We start from the raw sequence: 23,532 nt of genomic DNA on the forward strand, positions 1-23,532 counted from the left end.
TACTTTATTCCTCACACCAATTAATTGAGTATTTAGAAAGATTCAGCTAGTCTTTCCCTTATGTTTAATGGGTATTGATGTATCCCCACTGGATCACTTACACCTCACATCCATTCTTTCACTCCTCTTATTTTCATTGTTCTTGTTAATAATCTATTCATCTGTGTTCACGCCTCTATCCTGTGACTCCTTTTCCTCCTTCCCCTTTTTTTGCCTCTCTCCCTCCTTAATGCCTCTCGGGTTTCCTTTTCTCCCTTCCACAGCTTTCATCAGCGCTGATGTTTGATGCGGTGCACGTGGTGGTGGGGGCGGTAAGGGAATTGAACCGCAGTCAGGAAATCGGAGTGAAGCCACTCAGTTGCACTTCACCTCAGATCTGGCAACACGGGACCAGTCTCATGAACTACCTGCGTATGGTAAACACTTGATAAATGTGCATGAATGCAACATGTAGTGTGGAGTCGCCTCCTGGCGTGTATGTTCACATTGGACACATGGACAAGAGCACATCATTAGAAACATGCGCTTGATACATGACTTCAGTTTGTAATTGATTTTTATTTCATTAAACCTTCATACGTGTTGTGATATTCACCTCTATTGTAGTTAGAATGTTCACTGACAGTGTAATCATCATGCTCAATGCTTTTTTTACAATAGCAAAATACATTGATTGCAGCTAACAATTATTTTCACCCTTTATTAAACTGATACTTTTTGATTAATTTTTTTTAAATTTATTCAATAAAAGGTCAAAGCACTGGGGAAAAAATTACCATTTCTCAAAGCCTGAGGTGATAACTTCAAATTAGAGCTGCAATAATTACTTTATTAATAGAGCTGGAACAATTACTTAATTAATAATTAATTGATTAACAAAAAATGAACTGGAAGGTATTTTGGAAATCAAATAATTATTTGAGTTATTTTTCAAGCAAAATGCCAAACGTTGGCTGATTCCAGCCCCTAAAATGTTTGGCTTTGATAAACTGTGATGGATATTTTTCTCTATTTAACATTAAAATTTAAATTACCCAAATGTTTCTGTTTCACAGTGATATAAAGCAGAAAAAAAATGAAATCCTCTTGTTTTAAATGTACTGCCATATTTGGTATTTTGGTGGGGGTGGGGGGGTTGATTAATTTCCTTTTTATCTACTCACTGATAAATGACGACAGTACAGCTTCATTCTGCATCCTCCTCATTTCATGTTGCATGTAACCTCTGTCTCTTATTCTTTGTCATCTTCCATCTCTGGTCTATGTGTTTCTCCCATCGACGACCTGTTGTCAAGGCAGCCAGAGCCCCATATTTCATTGCCTCCGCCCCACTGGCACAACATCTGTCTTTGTTAGTCAACATCATGGTGTGCTCCATCTCCAGCACCGTGCCATTCATCATAGAGCTCGGTAACTGTGCCTGCACCTGGGTTTTGGAGAGGCCGAGCCAAGCGTGAGGTGCAGTCCTTAGTATTATTAGGAAACTGTTGACTATGTGCTGCTCTTTCTGAGCCTGCTGTTCAGTCCCTTACTTCTAGTTGAATCAAAACTGATGATCCCTGCCTTGTCTTAGACGTTTCCTCCATCTCTGCTATGCTTTCTTTCTCTGTCTTCTGCCCTCTTTTCTCCTTATCACCCTTGATAGTATGTTTGCCTAATCATTGGTAAATGATTGGTAGAAGAACATTTGTTTTTACATGGAAGATTGCATTTATTACTTAGCAGTTCCTCATTGTTTCTATCAACTCTGCTCACTTGTTTTCTCACCTTTTCTGCTCCTCTTTTCCCTGCCTCTCTTACTTTCTGCTCTCACACTCTCCATTTATTTGCAGGTAGAGTATGATGGTCTGACAGGGCGTGTGGAGTTCAACAGCAAGGGTCAGCGGACCAACTATACCCTCCGGATCCTAGAGAAACACAGAGGAGGCCACAAAGAGGTCAGGAGTCACCTGTTATCATGCTGCAGCCAGGTCACTTCGCCCATAGGCTTTGGGTTAGTTACAGGTCACTCATCACAGGTTCTCTTGATAATAGCCAAACAGCTGCAAACATTCGTTTTTTTCTGATGCTAGCTACAATGTGTTAGCTGTCTGCATAGTCCATCAGTTGAATTCTAAATAAATGCTACACTTGCTGTAGCTTTGAGTGTTGTGTGTCTTTGTTACAGATGTTTAGTTGCCTCAAACTTTTGTCTCTGCCACAGCTGAATGTTGATTTGATGTTTTCTGACCAGAAAAGTGGTATAACGGTTATTTATTATATATTTGCAGAAGTCTGAGTTTGTAATAGGCCTCCAGCTCTGAGAGAACATACAGTATAGCTAGATCAACAGTTAATTTAAGTTTCTGCTGTATATTTAATATTTAAATGGAGTCTTAATAGAGTTTGTTTTCATCTTTGTCTTGCATAGAACTGGACTTGTTTCCAGCCTATTTTTGAGCTGTATAAGTTTTGTTCCGATTTGGACTTGGTCTTCACTTGAACTCAGCTGGGTCAGATCTTGCCAGGTGGCATAGACTAGTTTGCTTTGGCATCATGATTCCAAAACAATGGAATATTAATATGTTCCCTTTAGCAACCCCCTGCTGTGTCTTCATATTGTTTTTATACATATTTTTTGTCACAGATCTGAGGAGTAAGTCCCAGTGTAGCACCCATTCAGGTTTGTGTTGTGAGGGCTAGGCAGTAAATCAGTACCTTCTACTACCTTTCAGTGGGTTTGTGTTGTGACATTATGATCATATCAGGTTTTATGATCTTGTTTATATGAAGGAATACAACGAAACCAAAATGAGTGTTTAAAGTGCTGAATAGCAGCTACTGTGGCTGTAAGAAGCAATTAGTAGATAGCTGTAATTAGAACAACAGCTCCCTTAGAGAAGTCATACACTGATTCACTAATGTCAGTTACACAGCAGTGTCTATCTGAAGCTTGCAAACATTAGCCAACATAAGCTATTGGACTTACTGCTGTAGAAGCAAAATCCATGAGTGTATTGAACTGAGAAAGGTGAGTTTTAAGGCTTAAGATCTTAATTTGTAGAGGAGTTGTGTAATTTCTTTTTTCTTTTGGTTTTTGTTCAACTTCTATTCCTTTTACTGGACCAGATGTTCTCTGTTAGTCTGGACATTTTTATGTGTTACTGTAGTTACAAGCCACAACAAAATTGCAGCTAGAATAGAATAAAATGCTGGCAGCTTCAGCTGCTAAGATGTTTGGGACCATTTTGGTGCATTATTTTGTCAAAGAAGACTCCTCCATTGAGTATTAGATGGAAAGGTGAGGGAAATAAAAACCTAAACACATTTCACCTGTATTTTAAAGTCAAAATTAAATGAAGTACAGTAACACGCATCACTGCATTGCAGTTATTGACTGGAGGAAGTAGAGGAAGTATGTTCTGTTCACTTTTCCTTAATATGTCTTCCCGGACTCCACTATACATCAACCATCTCCCATGTTAACACTAAATGCTACTTAAAAGTGGACTTCAATCTTTAGGGAAAGTTAGGTTGTGATAATTAACATTTTAACTTTCTTCCCACCTGTGTGCACAGCCGCACTCCCCTTGTAGACAAGCAGTGGTGGTTCACAGAGAAAGACTGCTCTTAAATGTCACGGCAGGATAAAGAGTGTCATAGAAAAACTGTGATTCTGTCTGAGGAGTCATTAGCTCTCCTCTGACCTATTGAAAGATGTACAGTAATATCTTCCAAAGAAATACCTCTGTGAGTTGTGATGCGACCCCTGCACACTAGTTATGTCATAATCACACACTTATGTGCCTAAGTGACTTTATTGTCTCAATAAAAATCAAAATATGTGAGCTACTCTTTGTGTAGTTTAAGAAGGGTGTTTGTAAAGGAAAATAGACATGGCAGAGAAGCTAGTGGCTTTTCATTGCCATCTTGTCTCAGCTCATTACTCTGCTTATAAACTTCAGGTTGTTTTGTTTATTTATTTATTTATTTTTACAGTGGTGCGTGGTACTGCAGGTACTACAGGTGCTGCTCCAATGGGAACAGTTAAATCATTGTGCATATGCAGTATGTAACAGCATAGAGGATAAAGCATCACATTTTGAACATTCAAAGGCACTCGGGTTAATGCACTCACTGAAATGCTTATTTGCCAGAGATGGTATGGAGCCTGTGACAACAGTTAAACAGTGAAATTAGAGCCTAACAGTATGTTACTTATCTCACAATAGCCGCTGGTTTTCTCTCACTTCTCTTGTCAGATCGGAATCTGGTACTCCAACAACACCCTGGTGATGAACTCAACAAGTCTGGATATTAATGTCTCAGAGACGCTGACAAACAAGACTCTCATTGTCACCACTATACTGGTAAGGTTGCACTTACCTTCTGGACCACTATGCAGGTGAGGTTAGTTGCTTTTGCTTTGCTGCGCAGGCTGTGCTTGTGCTGTGTCGCAGTATGTTTCTGTTAATACTGCTGTCATCGTAGCTGTCATAGAAACTGACAGAGCACTGAGAGAGACATGTTACTAAATTCAGACTGGCAAAATCCTAGCCCTCTGATAATGTCAAAACACTAGAAGTGGTCTCCTGCTGGTTTTCATATCTGTAATGCCATATCAAAAAATCAAACAATCTCTTGATCTTGTGATCCTGCTCCATCATCTTCAGGTTGGGTTAGATGTGTATAAACATGTGATGCAGTAATGCGCTGCACCACAGTATACTGATATAATGTCGCACTGACAATCCTTTTCATGAGAGAGCAGACATCTTCAATGGTGCAGCTCTTTAGAACATAAACTACATGGTAGCTCAAACTAGAACAAAGCCGGAGTCTCAAAGATTTTCTACTGATGAAGGTGTATACATTTGCAGTGAGCTGAGCTTTTTGTTGCCTTTTCTCAATATAACATGACCCTAGATTGTGTGGTGTTGGATTTTTGCACACAAAGTATGACATTTAACTTTAGAGGAGCTGTAGGTGGATTTTGTTAACATCTGATAGAGCCAGAATGGCTGCTTCATTTTGTGCTTAGTCTTTGTGCTAAGCTAAGCTAATCATCTTCTGGTTATAGCTTTATTATTAACAAATACAGGCAAGTAACAAGTTAGTGGAAAAACCTGAGTAAACAGTAACAAATGCTGGCTTTTCCACTTAGAGGGAAGGATCACTGCAAATCAATACAAAGTTGTTCTGTGCGATCACTATGATAAAGGATGTCCTCGGTGCATGCCCTATGTTCAGGAAAACCCGTATGTGATGCGTAAAGACAACTACCAGGACTTCCAGGGCAATGACCAGTATGAGGGCTTCTGTGTCGACATGCTGAGGGAGCTGGCAGACATGTTGAAATTCTCCTTCAAGATCAAGCTGGTGGATGATGGGTTGTATGGGGCTCCAGAGCCCAATGGCTCTTGGACTGGCATGGTTGGAGAGCTAATCAACAGGGTGAGTACTCTCCCCCTCACTTCCTCTCCCTGTCACACACACAGACACATGCTCAAACGTCCTAAATAATGTCTCTACAAATATAAACTTATACTTAACACACACAGTCACACTCTAGCCCCAAACCACAACTCTGCTGTAGCATCCCATGTCTCAAATTGCCCTCAGAGGGGAGCAAGTCTCTTATCTAGGACAAAAGCTGACTTGATAATTCCCCAAAAGAGAGTTGTAGCCTTTCCTAAAATTGTCTGCACTATCTTCTCTCACAATAACTCGCCCCTGTCTTAGCTTGTTCCTCCTCTTTTTCCCCCTGTCCAGGTCTAGCATGCCTCACAGTCACTCTGGCTGAAGCTGGCTAATGAGAGCCCCTCTTTGTTTAATTACCATGAAGTATACTTCAATTTTACCAGACTGTGGTCCCTATGTGGCCCCACACTGGTGCTCCCCGAGCTCTCCACACTCCCTACCCTCCCCACTGCTTGATCACTGAGTTCTAATTAGCAGCTCATGTTCATCAATTAGCTTTTAATGGAAAAGATGGAGGGCAGGCAGTGCAACCAGAGACCTGCAAGGTTTGAAGCAGTTGGAAAGACCAGCCACCCAGTGCTTACTTGCAATTAGCCCCTTTTGGTTATAAATTGTGTGTGTGTGTGTGTGTTGTGTAGCAGAGGGAAAGGGGCAAAATGTATGACTGTATCAAAATGTGTTTTCAAGTGGATAGACAAATTTTGTATTGTTTATTTGAGAAATGCACATTGTATCCAAACAGAGCACTTGTATACCCAGAGCAGCATCAAGTGTCTTTCTACCTTTGCACAGTTTCCTGAACAGTTGCTGTTTATCTCTCTGACCCTCCTCCACTACCTCTTGTCTTTGTCTCACGCTTGCTGCTGTCTCTATCCATGCACATACCTATGTGTCAATTCTACAGAAAGCGGACCTGGCTGTGGCAGGGTTCACCATCACATCGGAGAGAGAGAAAGTTATCGACTTCTCTAAACCGTTCATGACCCTGGGCATCAGCATCTTGTACAGAGTTCAACTGGTGAGGGTGCTGTCTAGAGCATGTAGGGCTCCCGCTGGGTGACGATCACGTCAGATCTTGTATTGGATTTCATTTCGTTTGTTTGCACTGCTTTAAAGCCAACAGCGCCCTGTCAAAGACAATGGGCTGGTCTTCTTGGATGAAGCATAAGGAATCAGACTGCCTAATAGTTGAGCTCATCTTTTGATGCTGAGGATTGCATGCTGTGGCCACATTGACATTTATAGGTGTCATTTAAATTGCTCCATAAGTTAGGGCTGTGTATCTGTATTTACATTTCCAGTGAGGTTTTGGGACTAAGCCAGGTATGCTTCAGCAGTATGCATTGCGAAACTAGCATTTATGGATTGTAGCATTAGCATATCAAAGCACTGCAGACTTGCTATCGGAGTGCAGGGAAGGACACTGCCCTCCTGTGATGCAAAGGGAACATGACACCACCTTTTCTAACACTGTGTACCTTCCTGTCTGTCACTGTCTGCTTCTCCATCTCTCTTTTCTTCTTCTTCTTTTACTTTGTACCAGGGTCGGAAGCCAGGTTACTTCTCCTTCCTTGATCCCTTCTCTCCAGCTGTCTGGCTCTTCATGCTGCTGGCCTACCTGGCTGTCAGCTGTGTGCTCTTTCTGGCTGCAAGGTCAGTACATTACATCACGTGCCGTACTGCTCTGTCGCTATTCATCTTGTTGAACATAGGTCATTACAACCTCACACAAACAGTTTGACAGGGATTGTATGACTGATTGGTGGTGATATGAATGATGTAACAGAGGTATATTGCTGTACTTCAGTTTGACCCCAAGGCTGTTCCGCTATACCTGTGTTTGCCCACCAGACTGAGCCCCTATGAATGGTACAACCCTCATCCATGTCTGCGAGAGCGCAGGGACATGCTGGAGAACCAGTACACACTGGGAAACAGCCTGTGGTTTCCTGTTGGAGGCTTCATGCAGCAGGGATCAGAGATAATGCCCCGAGCGCTTTCCACCAGATGTGTTAGTGGGGTGTGGTAAGTTGTTAAATGTTTAGGTTTGTGTGCATGTGCTAGCCAGTTTTGCTTATTGTTAATTCATGTAGATGTTTGACCTTGACTTTGCAGAATGATGTATGCTAAAGCTTTTTTCAGGACCACCTGGTGAAGAGGGGATATTTCTCTGTGCCATGTCTTAAATCTGAGTTTAAGACATGTGCAAGCATGATTTGTGACATAACTGCAAGTCATTCATGATCCACTGTGAAGCCTGAGTCATTTGGAAAGCTGAAGCTTCCAGTGCACATACTGTACACTAAGATCAGACCTTTCTCTTTTATTGCTCTTCTGTCCAGCAATAAAAATAAGTGTAAATGAAAAATATTTGCATATTCATAGATTCAGGATTTTTCACTAGGGAAGAAGGAATCGATGTGCTTCTTCAAAGCATATTGATCCTTTTTTTGTGATACAAATGAAAAGGGAAACAAAGAAATGCTTAACAATAAAGATAAAACATTAATACAATAGCAATAAAACAGCGATCAAGTAAAAACACTTTAAACACAATGACAAAAGGGCTAGTACTGTAGACAGTAATAAAGTAATAGGCAGTAAATACAGGTTATGACAAGCAGTCAAAAATATATGAGAGTTTAAACAAGATTTAACTATGTTAATAGAATTCATCTGACAATATATGGTAAACTATTTCAGATTTTATGGACCAGCTTCGAAAAAAAGCTCAGCATATGTGTTTTAAAATTCACTAAATATCTAATTTTGTACTCAAAACCCTGTGTTTTTCCTCCAGGTTTCCTTTTTAAACATATCTGCTGTGTAAGATAATGGCACTTACTTTGTGTGTTTTAGGCATATACAGTAGCTGATAAAGAGTTCAAGATTCAGTGTATGGGCACCAGAATTTCATAAATTAATCAAATGCTAAGCTCTCATATTCCTGTAGCAACAGAGTGACTGTGAAAGTAATAATAATCACCAAGAGCTGAGGAGCTAAGGGGTAGAGCAAGACAGGAAGAGCAAATTACACAGAGTTGAGCAAGACAATGTGATGATGTGATATGTAGAACATGTTGTTCTTAAAGGAGGATTTCAGACATTTAGCAAATGTCATAAGAGAGTCCTATTTTCAAGTTTGCTGGTGTAGAGTATTACCAGTGAGTATTACTTGATCACGATGTGCTGTACAGTGCAGAGGTTCTAATTACTAAAAGTAAGGATGCTTTCAGAAATAATACCATAAAGTGCAGAAAATAGAACAACACACAATCAAATTTATATTTGGTAACAACATCTATTGTCCTTGGTGTACTTTCAGTTTTTCATGATACTTGGCAGGTATAGTAGGTTGTACCAAGCATCTTTGAGAACTTGCCACAGCTCTTCTGTTCAGTAGATTTAGTCTGTGTCTTCTGTTTCTTCATGTGATCTTAGACTGATTTGATGATGTTAAGAGCAGGGCTGTGTGGGAGCCAGAATGTTTGGGCTTGTTGTCATTCTGCAGAATGACTGTGGGGCCAGTCAGATGCACAGTACTGTATTATAATGCCATGTTTCTAAGTGATATATATACAGTAATTGGTAGTTTTATCCATATTACCCATCCCTACTTATCCTTTTAAATTTTTTTTCTTCCTCTGTCTACGCCTCACAGGTGGGCGTTCACCCTGATCATCATCTCCTCCTACACAGCCAATCTGGCGGCTTTCCTCACCGTCCAGAGGATGGAGGTTCCCATCGAGTCCCCAGATGACTTAGCCGACCAGACCAACATTGAATATGGCACCATCCACGGGGGCAGCACCATGACCTTCTTCATGGTATGACCTACACCAGCCGATGCTCCGATTTGTCCTTGTTTTGGGATTTCTGAAGGGTTCTAGGTGTGTGTTTGAGTGTGTGCATGTACAGTTGTGTTGTTTCTGATTGCAGCTGGATTTACTCTAGAATTAGACATTTTTCCTGAAATGCCTTTATAGCAGCCATTTTTCAGAAAGTTTTTGTGTTTGGGTGATTTAGTGCAGTGCCACTGCCTTTATTGCCATGCCTGGAGTGAATGGTTATCCTCTTATCTGCTACTATATCTTTGAGTTCCTCTGTTGTTTCTTTATGGCTCTTTGTGTTAAGTGGCCGACTGCCAGTGTTTGCTTATGAGAGCACTTCCAGCATCTGTGTCAGCATCTGTGTTTGTCATAGTGTGTGTGTTGGGTATTTGCGCGTAGGTGTGTTTGCATGTGGGAGTGTGTGTTGGTGAGTGTTTTAAAAAATATGTTTTTGTTTAGTTATGTGCATGCATGGGAACTGGCTACATGTCAGGTTGTGATTATGTGTTTTGCACTCAACTGGTGTTTGTCCATATTGAAGACACAGTGGTCTGTGTTTTCCTACATTAGCCTGTTCAGTGCTTAATCCACACACACACACACACACACACACATATAATGTGCCCTCACGCTGTTATACATAAATGCCGCCCTCACAACTTGTTTCCTTTCTTCTGACGCACAATACACAGAGATGCCAACCATAATTGTACACTTTAAACACTTAATCTTGTTTTGGACCTTGAAGTGCTCAACCACCTCCTGTGTGCTGATTTACCTCCATCTGCATGAAAGGTGATGCATCAGCTACACCATGAGCGACTAATCTGTTGCCTTGGTTCACCTTGCTGTTTTCCCTCGACTCTCTTCTCTCCTTTTTCCCCTCCATTTGCAGTTGATGTTTTACCCTGCTTGTCATTATTCATGCAGGGTTTTCTGTCCTACTTGTACTTCCTTTGCCTGTTTATCTAGAATGCATCTCTCTTTTTCTTTTTCTGTGTTCTGTCTTTCATTCTTATCGACCTTCATTTGATTTCTGCTTCAAAGACAGATGATGGAACAGTTTATAAGGACACACATTTGTATTCAGTGTTGAGTTCCTGTTGTTGTCTTCCTTTGCAGAACTCTCGTTACCAGACCTATCAGCGCATGTGGAACTACATGAACTCCAAGCAGCCCAGTGTGTTTGTAAAGAGCACAGAGGAGGGCATTGCCCGTGTGCTCAGCTCTAAGTATGCCCTTCTGATGGAGAGCACCATGAACGAGTACCACCGTGGCCTCAACTGTAATCTCACACAGATAGGAGGTCTGCTGGACACCAAAGGCTACGGCATCGGCATGCCACTAGGTAATAATACTAAAATATCATTTTTCAAACAAAACATACAGCAAAGTACTTGTAGCTGCTGATAATGAGATAACTACCAGTTAATAACTTTAACATAAAAATGTACAGTAATGAAAAATGTCAAGCATCTAGTAAAACCTGGCCATTTATTAAACAGCCAAAAGGAAATTATACCACCATAATAACTGAGATTCATTAGTTCATTACAGTAACTGAAATTATCTCAGTGCAGTAACGTTATCTCACTATTAGTTATGTTACACTGCCCAAGCAGTAATCATCACATTATTAGAGGCTGCTGGTAACATTTTATATACTATACTATATACACTATACAAGCAGGTAAAAGACTTAATCATAAAAAGTTTCAACAAGACAAATGCACAGTTTAAAACAATATATTTAATAGTGTCTAAGCAGGCCTGTGAAAAGGTTTTTGAAGAGGTGCATCAGCATCAGTTTTGCTTTTTGTAGCAACTAATATGTAGGGTCCAAGGTTGTGAATGGCCTCGAGCTTTGTTTGACAGGTTGGACAGAATGTCAGTGTCACAGACCTATAATTTAAAAGCCTGAAATCAGTTAGCTACTTACAGTAGCAACCTGTGCTAGGAAACCACAAGGGGTGGGATACTGTCACTGTTTTGTTACAGAACACTACAGCTACTGAAGGTGAAACTCATAATATACTGTACTTTAATACAGCTTTCTGTGGATAAGGACTCCAAATGATAGGATATGAAATGATACTGTATGTCTGGGCAAAAGCAACATAATGACCAACAGGACACATGTTTTCAACATGAGAACGGTTTCGGTGCAGTAGTACATTAAGATATTTCCTATGCCTGTTATCTCACAGATTCACTATAGTTAAAATGTAAAGATGACATATAATAGAGTATAAATTCACATTTTATACCTAAAAATGTGTGAAATGCTGCTCTTTAAAAAGTTTCTCTATAAGCTCAAGGTTGAATCTCTTCAGAGAAGCTGGAGTCTTGCAGTGAATCAGTCTGCAAGCTAATACATTTGAGAGTGAAGTAGGTCACCTATAGCCCCGGTGACTGGAGTAAGTCTACTGGACTGGTATACACCAGCTCTGGCAGAGAAACTGTAACTGACCTTGTCCAACAGAGGACAGGGTGTTTCAGCATCAATGAGGAGGAGTTAGCTTGGATCTAAAACTCAAAACCTCATCAATAAAAAGAATAAAAACTAATTTACTCACAGTGGGAGAGGCAGAACCACCCACATGACACCAATTATGCTAAACAGACGCATGTAGTTGTACTGATTTGTGAGAGATTAGCTCTGAAAAATGTCTTGTACGTGGTTGATCTAATTTTTTTATCTAAGGGATTAGTGCATATTTTAAGTGTAAGTTAATGAACATCCAGTTAATTGCTTTTCCATGCACGTCTGACTTGTCTAAAGCTCCTTTTTTAGCACATAAAGATGATGTCACTGAAACACAGAGATCTGTTCTTATAGAGAGAAGGAAGACAGGACCAGAAAGAAGAAGGAAAAGGAAAGAAAGTGAGAGATGACTGATTAAACCTGAGAAAGATAAAACAGAGCTAGTGAGCAGACAGAGGGGATTCTTAAGACATATATTTATTCTGAAGGTACTCTGAAAAGGTCACTTCAACCACATTACACAAAAAAAACAAAAAAACAAATCCTGTTGCTTACCTCCAGGAATGCAGACCTGAATTTAAAGGAGTGCTTTAACATTTTGGGAAATATGCTTGATCGCTTTCTTCATGACGATCAATACGTCTGAAGTTGTACTGGATTATTTCTTGGTAGGGAACTTTGACTTTCCACAAACATTCAGGAGGAAATTAGGAAAGATATGACACTATGTTGTGTGACAGTATCCCTGTAGCACTTAATAATTCACACAACACAGTTTTTATACTGATTATTTTCCTGCAGTAAGTAGGTCCAATGAAAACGTTTCACAGTGATGTTTGCTAATGATCTTCATGGCTAGATAACATTAGCATAACTGAGAAAATGTAGTTCCACTTTCTGGTGAACTGATCCTTTCAGTCTTTCCTTCCTGTTCTACTACTTACTATATTTCATAACATGCATTGTACACAGTTTGACCAGCAGCTGCACTGTTGGCTTTTCCTAAGTGTAATTTATCTCTCACTAATCCCCTCTTCCTTCTCATCATAAGATCACTCAGACACCTCCAGGCTGCATCAGCAGTTGTCTCCTTTTTCCTTGTTTTATGTTGTTTTCCCTTCTTCTCTTATATAAAACCCCTTTTTTACTGCACTTTATCCATCTTCCACCACTTGTTCTTATCCTGCTTTCCTGTCATTTGCCAGGGTCTCCCTTCAGAGACGAGATCACGCTGGCCATCCTTCAAATGCAGGAAAATAACAGGCTGGAGATACTGAAGAGAAGGTGGTGGGAGGGAAGCCAATGCCCCAAAGAAGAGGACCACCGTGCCAAGGGTCAGTTGACTGCAGCTGCCTGTCTCCTCTCCCTCCTTCTCTCTAATGCTCCCAGTAATAGTCTCCTCACTCTCTGCTACAGTCCAGTTAATGCCTAAACTAATGTCCTTGTGAAGGGTGCTTAGCATACTCCACTTTCCCAAATGTCTTCTCTTTGTCTCAGGTGGTGTGTAATGGGAATTTTATTAGTTAGTGTGTCTGTTCCTGTGCATGTTAAATGTGTGTGTTTAAAGTCTGTGCCTGTTTAAAGGACAATGAAAATGCCTCCATTGCTGTCAAGAGTAAATATCTTTCAGAAAAGGTTTTTAAAAATTCCAAACGAAATACTTCATGCCTGACGTTTCAGCATCATTGAGCTTCATCTGTACAATCTCAATTTCAGGGCCCCACAACTCTGATATTCACTCAGCCATGTTATCGTAGGCTATTTAATTATTTTTTAATTTAATTGAAAGAGCACTCCAGTAATTTACTATTGCTCTTTCTCAAAGTTGGGACACTTGTGAGAGACATATTTTAAAAAGAATGGTCAAACTGAAGCTACAGAGGCTGAGCAATTGAGAATTTATTTATTTTTGTCCAGCTCCAGAAACACTAGATCCTATACCACAATGCAGCATGATACCGAGCTACCCAGGCTCATCCCAGTGTTACTGAAGTAATGTCACTTGTAACCACTTGTAAAACCATAACTTGTTCTTTTTTACCCAATTTTTCCTACAACACTCAAAACCGTGTTTGGTGGTGGCGGGCTGATTGTGTTACCTTTGGACATAGACAGCCTAGCTGTTTCCAGTCTTTATGCTTTATGAGTTAACCAGTTGTTAGGTGTATAGGTTCGTTACTATTAAAATAAATTTAACTCTGGGAAAATAAGGACATTTTCCAAAAATGACAACCCATTCCATTAATAGTTCCTCCAGAGCCACAGAAGGCACTATACCTCTGTTTTCCCTGGCTGTGTAGTACTCCCGGCATTAAGTAAATCTACGCTGACAAAATAAATCCAGTGCTAGTGTTGTGTGTGTGTGTGTGTGTGTGTGTGTATATATACTAATGACTGTCTCGTGTGGCCCGCCCTCAGGTCTGGGCATGGAGAACATTGGCGGCATCTTCGTGGTGCTGATCTGTGGCCTCATCATTGCTGTGTTTGTGGCCATCATGGAGTTTGTGTGGTCGACGCGCCGCTCTGCAGAGACCGATGAGGTATGCCCCCATACCTGCCCTCGTCGAACCCACAGACACACCCCAGTAGGTTACCACGGCATCCCGCCAACCCTTTTGATTATGTTGTGTGTGTTTGTGTGTGAGAGTGGGTAGATTTTTTTTTTTTTCAGCTTTTGACTCCATTTGTATGTGTTTGTTTGGGTGTGCTCTAACATTTGAGGTTCGATGTTTTACCAGCATGAGTTAAGAGGAATGTTGAAGGATGCAGCACTGAGCCAAAATGACAGAACAGAATTAGATTTCACGTTGCATGTCCTGCCTCTTGTGCCCTTGTAGTGCCTGGTGTGTAACAGTATGGCAGTAAGTGTTTGTGAGTTAAAACTTGATAGAACGAAGAAGCAATATTGAAAAATGCCAATATTTGCTTGCATAAAGAAGTAGTGTGTTCTTTTCCCTGGCATTAAATGTCATGATGTATCTTCTTTTACATGCCTCACATGTACGCTGGTATTCTTCGTTTCCATTCTTGGATTACTTCTCACCCTTGTCACTGTGCGTCTCCCTCTGTCTCTCTCAAACACACACACACCTGCTGTCATTCGGCCATCAGTGTCTGTTCTCTGATAACGAGTATTGTTTCTGTTTATGTGAGCATATGACTTTTTATTTTATGATTTCACTGAGAATGTTGTCTGTCTGTTGTGGACATGTTGATGTATTTTATTCATCACATGTGCAATCTGCAGTAGTCATGCTGTTGGAATGGATAAAAAGATTTATTGATGTGTGAGGGTGTACAGAGTTTCCATATGTGTGAGTGTGCCTTTGTGTCTGTGCACCCAAGTTTGCAGACCTGCCTGTCTGTTCATAGTGCAGTGTCATAATGAAGTGCCCATAATCTAAACAAACATTTTGATGTTTTGTGTGTTTGGAATAGTAATAACTCTCTCTGCTCCTGGGATATTCTCCCACCTCCATGTCCTCTCCCATCACCTCCTCATGTCTGATTTCAAATCATCCCATCATTTATTGATCACTGTGTCTTTGCTTCTGTGACTTTTTGTTCACCATGCCTTTCTGTCTGTTCTTTCTGCCTCGTTCCTGTCTTGTTCTTTTTGTTTTGCTTTTTCTTTGAATATTCTTTTCCCTCTGCTCTCCTGTACTGCCTTACCACTGTCTTGTTCTGCTGCCTGCCTACGTTGTGTCTGTGGCACCCCTCCTCCCTTTGCCTTCTTCCCTTCTCTTTTTCTTCTTTCCCCCCCTTCTTCCTTTTTGCCTCTAGGTGTCTGTCTGTCAGGAGATGATCACAGAGTTCCGAAACACCGTCTCCTGTAAGAAGAACTCACGTATGCGCCGCCGTCGTCCACTTGGCAGTGCAGTAAACCTGCGCCACCCCACACGCATAGCTCTGGGGGCATCTCGGCCCCTGCGCTTGGTCCGGGAGATGCGCCTGAGCAACGGAAAGCTCTACAGTGGAGCTGGCCCCCTGACTGGTGGAGCAGGAGGCAAAGGGCCTTCAGATCTGGGCCCTGGACCACAGCGGATCCTAGATGATTCACTGGGAGCCAACACCACTCCTCCTCCACCAGCCCCTACCCCGGTGATGTTGCCTGCTCGCAGTTGCACTCATGTGAGGATCTGCCAAGAGTGCCGCAGGATCCAGAGCCTGAGATTAGGCAGCAGTATAGGATCAACCTCAACAAGAATACCACCTTCATCGGCACCCCTGCCCCGGCTACCCCCACCCCCTCCACCATCCTCATCCAACACAGACAGTGAGGGTGGAGGGGGGGCCAGCCCGAGACGACTGCACCACAGCCCCCCACCTCACACTTCCAGACCCATTCCACCTCCACAGAGCAGCAACACCACAAACCTACTGGGGGACAAGGACTGAGACTGGAGGCAGTGGAGCAAGGTGAGAGGCCTGCAGGGAGCCAGTGATGTGACAGACGGACATTTGCTGCTGAAAGAAACACTTCTTGTTTCCACAGGTGAAATTCATTGGAGTACAAAACAGGGTGGGGGGGGTGGGGGGACAAAAAACTGTTGAAGTTGGCCAGTTGAGATCAGCCAATAGAAAAAGAGATGACCCTTAAAAGGAGAATAAACAGGAAAAATGTAACCCTTTCTCCAGCTGAGCTTGAGGCCTACAGAGAAAAGAACTGGCTGTAAGCACAGTTAAAGATTATGTAATCAACTCAAAAAAAGGGTTCAGTTTGGACAAATCTGAGCAGAAGTGCACATGACAGGCTGACGGTTCCCATTAAATTCCCTTGTCTCTCCCTACCCCCCTCTTTCTTCACCTTTAGCTTTGAGGGCACTAGTTTTTTTCCACAGACGCTATCATGGAAACAAACTACCCCTCTGTTAAAATGAAGCCTTGTTGGACGACATACCGTAACTGTATGTGATTTTAAAACATCAACTAAAATACTTTCAGAGAATTGTTTCCTTTTTTGGTCCGCTTCTTTACCAATGTTCTAAGTGGGAATTGCACAGTTAATATGGACTATGTGTGACAATACAGTGGATTATTACATGCCAAGAAACTTTGGCTAATAGTGTAGAGGAGTTTTGTGCCCCTCCCTGTGGCCCACAGTTTGTTTTTGGATAGTTCACTGACTGGCCACTTTATTAGGTACCCCTCTACAGTTGTTTGCACTTCAATGCAACACTTCCACCTGATCATCTGTGTTTATGAAACTCAATGTTTCAGTTTTTGGTGAAATTGTCAAATGTATAAACTCAATGATATGTTTGTTATTGAGGTCATAGTTGGTATTGTACTAGATTACATTATATTCAGAGGTGTTCCTAATATTTTGACCCTCTCCTTTAGCTGGGGAGGACAAAAATATAGACGCCTCTGAATATAATGTAGTCCAGTACGACACCCCCTCTATGACCTAATGGAATTACATTGATGACAATTTCACCAAAAAAAACAAACATTCTGAGCTTCATAAACACCGATGTTAAGGCAGAAGTGTCACACTGAAGTACAAACATTTGTACAGGTGTACCTAATAAATTGGCCAGTCAATGTCTTCCAGAAGGAGGATGAAAAGACTTCAAGACAACAAAATTCAAAGAGTAGCAGAGGATAGTGCTGGCCTGTGTGTGTGTGTATATAAATAGGTCTAAATGTAACTAACAGCGGTGAGAACCGTCTACCCAGATATAGCACCTTTCTACCAATGTTAGATAATCAGACAGCCACAAAAACAAGAGAGAAAGGGAGACTGAGTGAGCAAGAGGCTTTGAAATGTGAAATTAATGTCCCTCATTATCCTGAGTAACGCTTGCCAAGCCTTTGCTTCCTTTTCACCTCTGTTCACACAGCATAGAGGAGATAGAGAGGCTGGGCGAGGCAGCACCAGAGACAGAAAGGCAAGATAGAGAAGAACAGAAAGAGATGAGATAAAACGAGGCAGAAAGGGAAAAGGACACTATTGAATTTGAATGAGAAATCTAACTAAACTACATCCATTATTACAGCCCAGCCTGATCTGGTAATTCTCTGCATCTTTTAAGGGGCTTGTTAATGTGCCAACGAGCTGTAGCTGCAGCTTCTTTCCTTCTCGCTTTTGAACAGACAGGCTTGGCCATGCACAGTAGAGGCTGCTGCCAGAGGGATAGACTCAACACAGCCTTGTCAATACTGTCTCAAGCTTTTGATCGCCTAATTACTCCCCTCGGTGGCCGGGGACTCATTCAGGAGGGAGCTAAAAACAGGAAAACATGCAGACAAATAGGTGTAGGAGAAATACATGTTTTTTCCCCTCTAGCTGGGTAGAGAGTCTTTTTTTTAATGATCAGTAACACTACAGCAGTACCGTTCTGTGAAACTCCACCCAAAACAGTCCAGACACTATAATATATTAGAAATGGTGCTTAAAGGATAAGGCCGACCATTTTTTTATATTATTCATATGATATTATTTTTATCATTATTTTCATGGGTCCTCATACAGAGATTAAAACCAACAATGAATTAACTCTACTCATGGTTAATTTCTGTCAGTTGGATTAACTTATTTATCTGTGCCACAGACCTCCACTGTTTTTCAAAAACTATTAAAAATACATTGGTGAAACACTGCTGCACTGGGTGACATGTTTTCTCTTTACAAAACATCAGATATTTGTTAAAAATATCCACAGATTTGTAGTTGACTTTTACTACTGATGCTGTAAAAAGTTATGGCCGTTCCTAGCCTTTGGGGCAACAAATATCAGGGTCTGGTGTTTTGTATTAAGAAAAAATGTCAGGCAGTGCAGCGGTGTGTTTCCCTGATGTGTTTTTAATCATTTTTGAACAACCATGGAGGCCTATGGCACAGATGAACATTCCAGGACTGACGGACTTTAACCGTGAGAAGAGGCAATTTATTGTTGGTTTTAGTCTCTGTATAGGATGTTGAAAATACTGTTAATATAGAAAACAACCAGCCTTATCCTTTAAAGGAAGACACTGGTGGATTTGCATATTTTAACCCTTCAAGATGTGTACACTTCATATCATTGCCGATCAAAGAAAACCACCCCATACAACCAGTGATTTCACAACAAGCAACTGAATACACAACTATAATATCATCTGTTGATGTGACATTGTTATCGTGTCTCACTGTTTATCAAATCTGTTGCCCAGTCAGTTCCCAAAATATTCCCTGCAGAGTGACTGACTATATACTGGACTCGGGGTAGTTCTGCAACATATTCTGAGTAATTTCAACATTTATACCAAGGCTTTTTGGTTTGGCATGTTCAAGGAAATATTGACATCCAAGATTTAAGAGTTGGCTGATGCAATGTTTCAATGCACAGTATTACCAAATTCCCTTTGTCCCGTTCACCACTTTCATATTTGCCAGCTCTTTCATGGTTTGACTGCCACACTGCAAAGCTTATGAATGTCATTTTTTCAGCAAGTGTCTCATTTCTTGAAAATCAGTGCTTCCTTGAACATATCAATGAGACGCTTTTCCAGACTCTTTGCCCCTACTTTAGGATGCTAATTTTCCCTGTTGTACTACAGCTCTTCTCTATTCTAACCTCTTGACTGCCACGAGTTTCCTCCACTGCTTTCCCCCCCACCTGTAACAGAGGAGCTTCACACTGTCATCTCAGATCCCATCAAACTGCAGAAATCGCTAGTGTGCAACAAGCACATGATCCCTCACTTGCTTCCCATTCATCCACATTCAGCAATATGCAAGGTTAACATGCAAAACCACCAGTTTAGCTATTTACAAATCCCTTGAAAATCCAGGCATTGTTGTCTATGCCAACACTGCCTTGGTGTACAAAATTATGCATTTTACAGTGGAACAGATTTGTCAACACTGTTGTGTTCCAGATAATGAATGATAACATTGTTCACTCACCTTCTGCTCTTTCTCTGAATGATTGCTGTCATCAGCAGGAGGCTTGGATCTGATGCATCTGTTTACTTCCGCTTTTGTGTCCAGAATGCTGACAAAACAAAAGGAGCTGAACCATTTCCACAAGTCATCCCAGTACACTCATTCGCAAAGAAAAACACACCCTTCCACATTATTTCTAATTCCCTTGTTTTCCAGGCTGTAAACTCAACTGTTTGTTTGTTATTTTTAAAATTGTTCCTTGTCGTTTTAGTATATAAATTCACTAAATACGATGTGTGACAGCACCACACAGGCATTTAATGGCTACAACTTTAAACCGTCAGCTGAAAGTATTTATTAGCTGCAGCAGATTATTGTGGAGTAAAAGGAGAAGGATATAAATTCTGACAAGCCAAATTACTACTATTATGGGTCTCAAAGGGAAGGGAGGGTCACAAAACAAATCAAATGGGGTGCCGAAATGGTCACTCCAAAAACAAACCTTTCTGTTCACTTTTAGTTTTTTTTCCTTTGGTATTTTTTCATATTTCTATACTAGTGCTAAATGGATCATTACAACTGATGTTATTCCTATTAAAGAGAAAGAGGTTCTATAGCGTGCTTGTGGTTGAAGGGTGGGGAATGGGAGGTGTTGGGGTGAAGGTGCAGTGATGTTCTTCAGAGAGACTGCCCTGTTGTTCAAACCTATAGACACAAACTTCTTTTGGAATAAAAATATTCAAACTGTCCCACAGTGACGTGTGGCTTTGCTTTTCAAATGTAAAGTTAACTGCATGTTAAGTGACATGATACACTGATACAATGGAGGAACAACATACTGTAGCGCCATGCCTGGGTTGAGACCATACTACTGGGTCGTCATCCCAAATTTTAATTCCTAAAGAGGAACCAGTTGCTTGTACGAATAACAAACTACCAACCAGTTTCCTACATATAGCCTCACTATAATAAAACAGCACAGAAATACTCACATGAGCAAAAATCAGCAATCAATAAAAAGGCTATGGACACTGTGGCAGAAACGGTAAAGAGCAAAGTGTAACCTAGCTATGGTATAAGCAATATAAAATGCCAAAACAAGTGCAGTTGGAAAAACTATTGCTTGCTAATTCAAAACAGGGAGTATGTGGATTTTTGAACACTGCCTAATGTAAACACACAACACTGTGTTGTTACATTGTAACTTTCATTCATCTCCCTAGAATCAGGAAATAGCACAATACTAACCCACAATAAACCGAAAGGCTGTGAACACTGCCATGGACATGAACAGATATAAACCAGCTTTGACAATTCAGCAGTCAACAGCAGAGTGAAACACTGTCCTGGCATATTTACATGTACATGTAGCTGTACAAAACACACACAAAACTGTGCTGCTACATCATTATAACTTTCAACTCATCAGAAGCTAGAAAATAATGACTGTACTCACCTATCTGAATGGCAATCTGCTATGCAAAGTTCTCCATGAGCTTTCTTGGTCAAAATTCTTGGCTTTATACAATTTTAAAATGTGGTAAAGTTCAGTCTATTGCCTCATGGTAATGGAGGAGGACCAGTGTGCTACTGTGCTGCTAGCCAGGGTGTGTATGTTGGTTTAGTTAACATTAGCTTATCTTTGCCCTGATTTGCTGACAACAATGCAAACCAAACCAAAAATGAATCCAGTTTCTTCCGTTTTGAAATGTCACTTTCCAAATCTCCCTTTTCCTTTCTTCTTTTTGTCTTTGCATGTCTGTGGCATTTTGAATGGACAAAGTATTTCTCTGAAGCTAAAGTTCCACATTAGTGAACGTTGGGAGGGTGTCTTTGATTTAGGTAACTTTGCATGCTCTGTGGGTGGTGCAAATGCAACTAAAAAGATGATTAAATCGTTATTTCATTATTTGTAATGGCAATCACCTCTGAGAGCCAGGTACACACAATTGTCCAACCACTGACACTGTTCTACCAAGACTGTCAATCATAAGAAAAATACATCACTAACAACCCCAATACCCCAATCATTAACTACAACACCAATACAAACTCTGTGTGGGTGTAAGAGTGGAGGAAAGTCTACAGGGTCATCAGGTGAACACACTTTCACTAGCCGGTGCTTTGTTGGGCTGGGCCCATGACACAGAAAAGGCTCAACAGTGTGTTCCAGGGTCCCAGAACCCCCCCCCCCCCCCTCTTCGCTCTCCCCACAACTCCCAACAAAACCCTTCATTAACATTTATTCATTTAATAATTCAGGCTGACTGTTACCAAAAAAAGAACAAAGCCAAAGCAGACTAACAAACCATAGTAAGCATCTCAAATGCCAGAACAACCATTGCAAACCAAACATTTAAGATAACTCAAATATTTCAACTAAGTCCACCGAACTTCTGCTTTCTTTTGTGCTGCATCAGATTCCACCGTGTTGCTAGTCACAAACCAGTCGAACTTCTAATATATCCTCATGTTAGCTTGCTCATGCTACCAGCAGGAGGTAGGCCTCTAGCCTCCCACATGTACCAAACCTGTCCTGGGTGCTTACAGCTTACTTCGAATTGGCAGGCATAAACCACGTATACATTGTAGTTTACGATTTGTTCGGTCTGCTTACCTGTCTTTACCCCATTCACACACCTTTATCGACATGCATTTATACCAAACACCGGACTGGAGTGTGGAGCAGTAGATTGGCAGGGAAAATATAACCAAACCATACAATAAAAATTTCTATAATAGCGCTGTATCCTTGAGCTACTTAATTAGCTGCCTGTGTATGCTCCCTACATTACCAAGGAAGTGTGTTTTTTTTTTTTTTTTTTTTATTGAAATACTTTATTTTGTTTAATGTTATCAATTCCTTTCTTTCCTCCTTAACTTTACATTCTAAAAGTACATGTTACAATTAGGGCTGGGCAATATAGCCTCAAAATTATATAACAATATTTAAGGAAATTTGTAATAATATTTATAACATATAGAAAAAAATGTTCTTAATTTATTTTTTTGGGGAAACTGACCCAAAAAATGAAACTTACCAACGTGTAGATGATGGCCAAAGCTTAACAGTCTGGTCCACTTGCTGAGAGCGATGGCTCTAACGACACTCAGCCCACTGTCTGTTGTCACACACCTGTTCGTCCTCTTCCAGATGCCACGAGTTAAACTCCCTTAAACCACTCAGATATTTTTGCCCATGTGATCCTCAGGAAAGAAGACAAGAGTTGTGTAGCTTCCAGTCGTTTTCGATTTAGTGCACGGTCAGACTGATATATGGTTCCATGGTTTGGTTCGACCACATGTTTGTGGTTGAGGCAAAAAAAACTCCACCAACGATAGTGTAGCTGCTATTTGGTCACCGCATGCTTCATACATTGCAAAGATGTCTTGAAAAAAATTTTTGTACACGGGATGTTGTATCTTGGGTCGAGCTTTTTAACCAGTTGCTTAAAGAGCTCCTTTTCCACCATTTGGATTGGCATCATATCCTTAGCTAAACAATATTGTGACGACCGCTGGCTCGGTTGAGAGGAGCTGGCCTGACCCTGTCCTATACTTGACAGCTGGCTCAACAAGGAGGAGAACACCTGGTTTGTCTTTTGTGGTTTTATTGAACGCAGTATGGAGACAAATGAAAACGCTGTCCAAACTGGCACCATGTGCTCTCTAAAGAAAATAATGAAAGAATAAACAACACATCTCCCGAACTTCACCATCGCCTGCCAACAGAACCAAACTAACACGCCCACCTGTCATCCCTCTTGTACCCTCCCGCACCTGTTCCTCCCCCCATCCCACATTGGCCAGAACAGCGCAGCATTTCACAGAAAACAGCGGTAACACACACAGTAATTGGTAACCAATACATGCACAGCTTTCAC

General features: G+C 41.0%; 1 protein-coding gene across 5 annotated transcripts in view; it reads left to right on the forward strand.

The window, feature by feature from the left end:
• grik5 (glutamate receptor, ionotropic, kainate 5) overlaps window positions 1–16,928 on the forward strand; it is a 77,151-nt gene extending 60,223 nt beyond the window's left edge. For 4 of the 5 annotated variants that reach the window (XM_020610818.1, XM_020610819.1, XM_020610821.1 and 1 more), the window contains 12 exons: window positions 264–416; window positions 1,833–1,937; window positions 4,242–4,349; window positions 5,230–5,433; window positions 6,365–6,478; window positions 7,004–7,113; window positions 7,312–7,485; window positions 9,122–9,287; window positions 10,413–10,638; window positions 12,981–13,109; window positions 14,194–14,360; window positions 15,559–16,928. In XM_020610818.1, coding sequence (XP_020466474.1) covers window positions 264–416; window positions 1,833–1,937; window positions 4,242–4,349; window positions 5,230–5,433; window positions 6,365–6,478; window positions 7,004–7,113; window positions 7,312–7,485; window positions 9,122–9,287; window positions 10,413–10,638; window positions 12,981–13,109; window positions 14,194–14,360; window positions 15,559–16,173 — 2,271 coding nt within the window. In that variant the 3' untranslated portion in view covers window positions 16,174–16,928. The remainder of the gene's footprint in view (window positions 1–263; window positions 417–1,832; window positions 1,938–4,241; window positions 4,350–5,229; window positions 5,434–6,364; window positions 6,479–7,003; window positions 7,114–7,311; window positions 7,486–9,121; window positions 9,288–10,412; window positions 10,639–12,980; window positions 13,110–14,193; window positions 14,361–15,558) is intronic. The other variant, XM_020610822.1, reaches the window with a different exon arrangement.
• The last annotated feature ends 6,604 nt before the right edge of the window (window positions 16,929–23,532 follow it).

The sequence above is a fragment of the Monopterus albus genome, unplaced genomic scaffold (genome assembly GCF_001952655.1).
Source record: "Monopterus albus unplaced genomic scaffold, M_albus_1.0 scaffold107.1, whole genome shotgun sequence".
In the NCBI taxonomy this organism is placed as follows: Eukaryota; Metazoa; Chordata; class Actinopteri; order Synbranchiformes; family Synbranchidae; genus Monopterus; species Monopterus albus.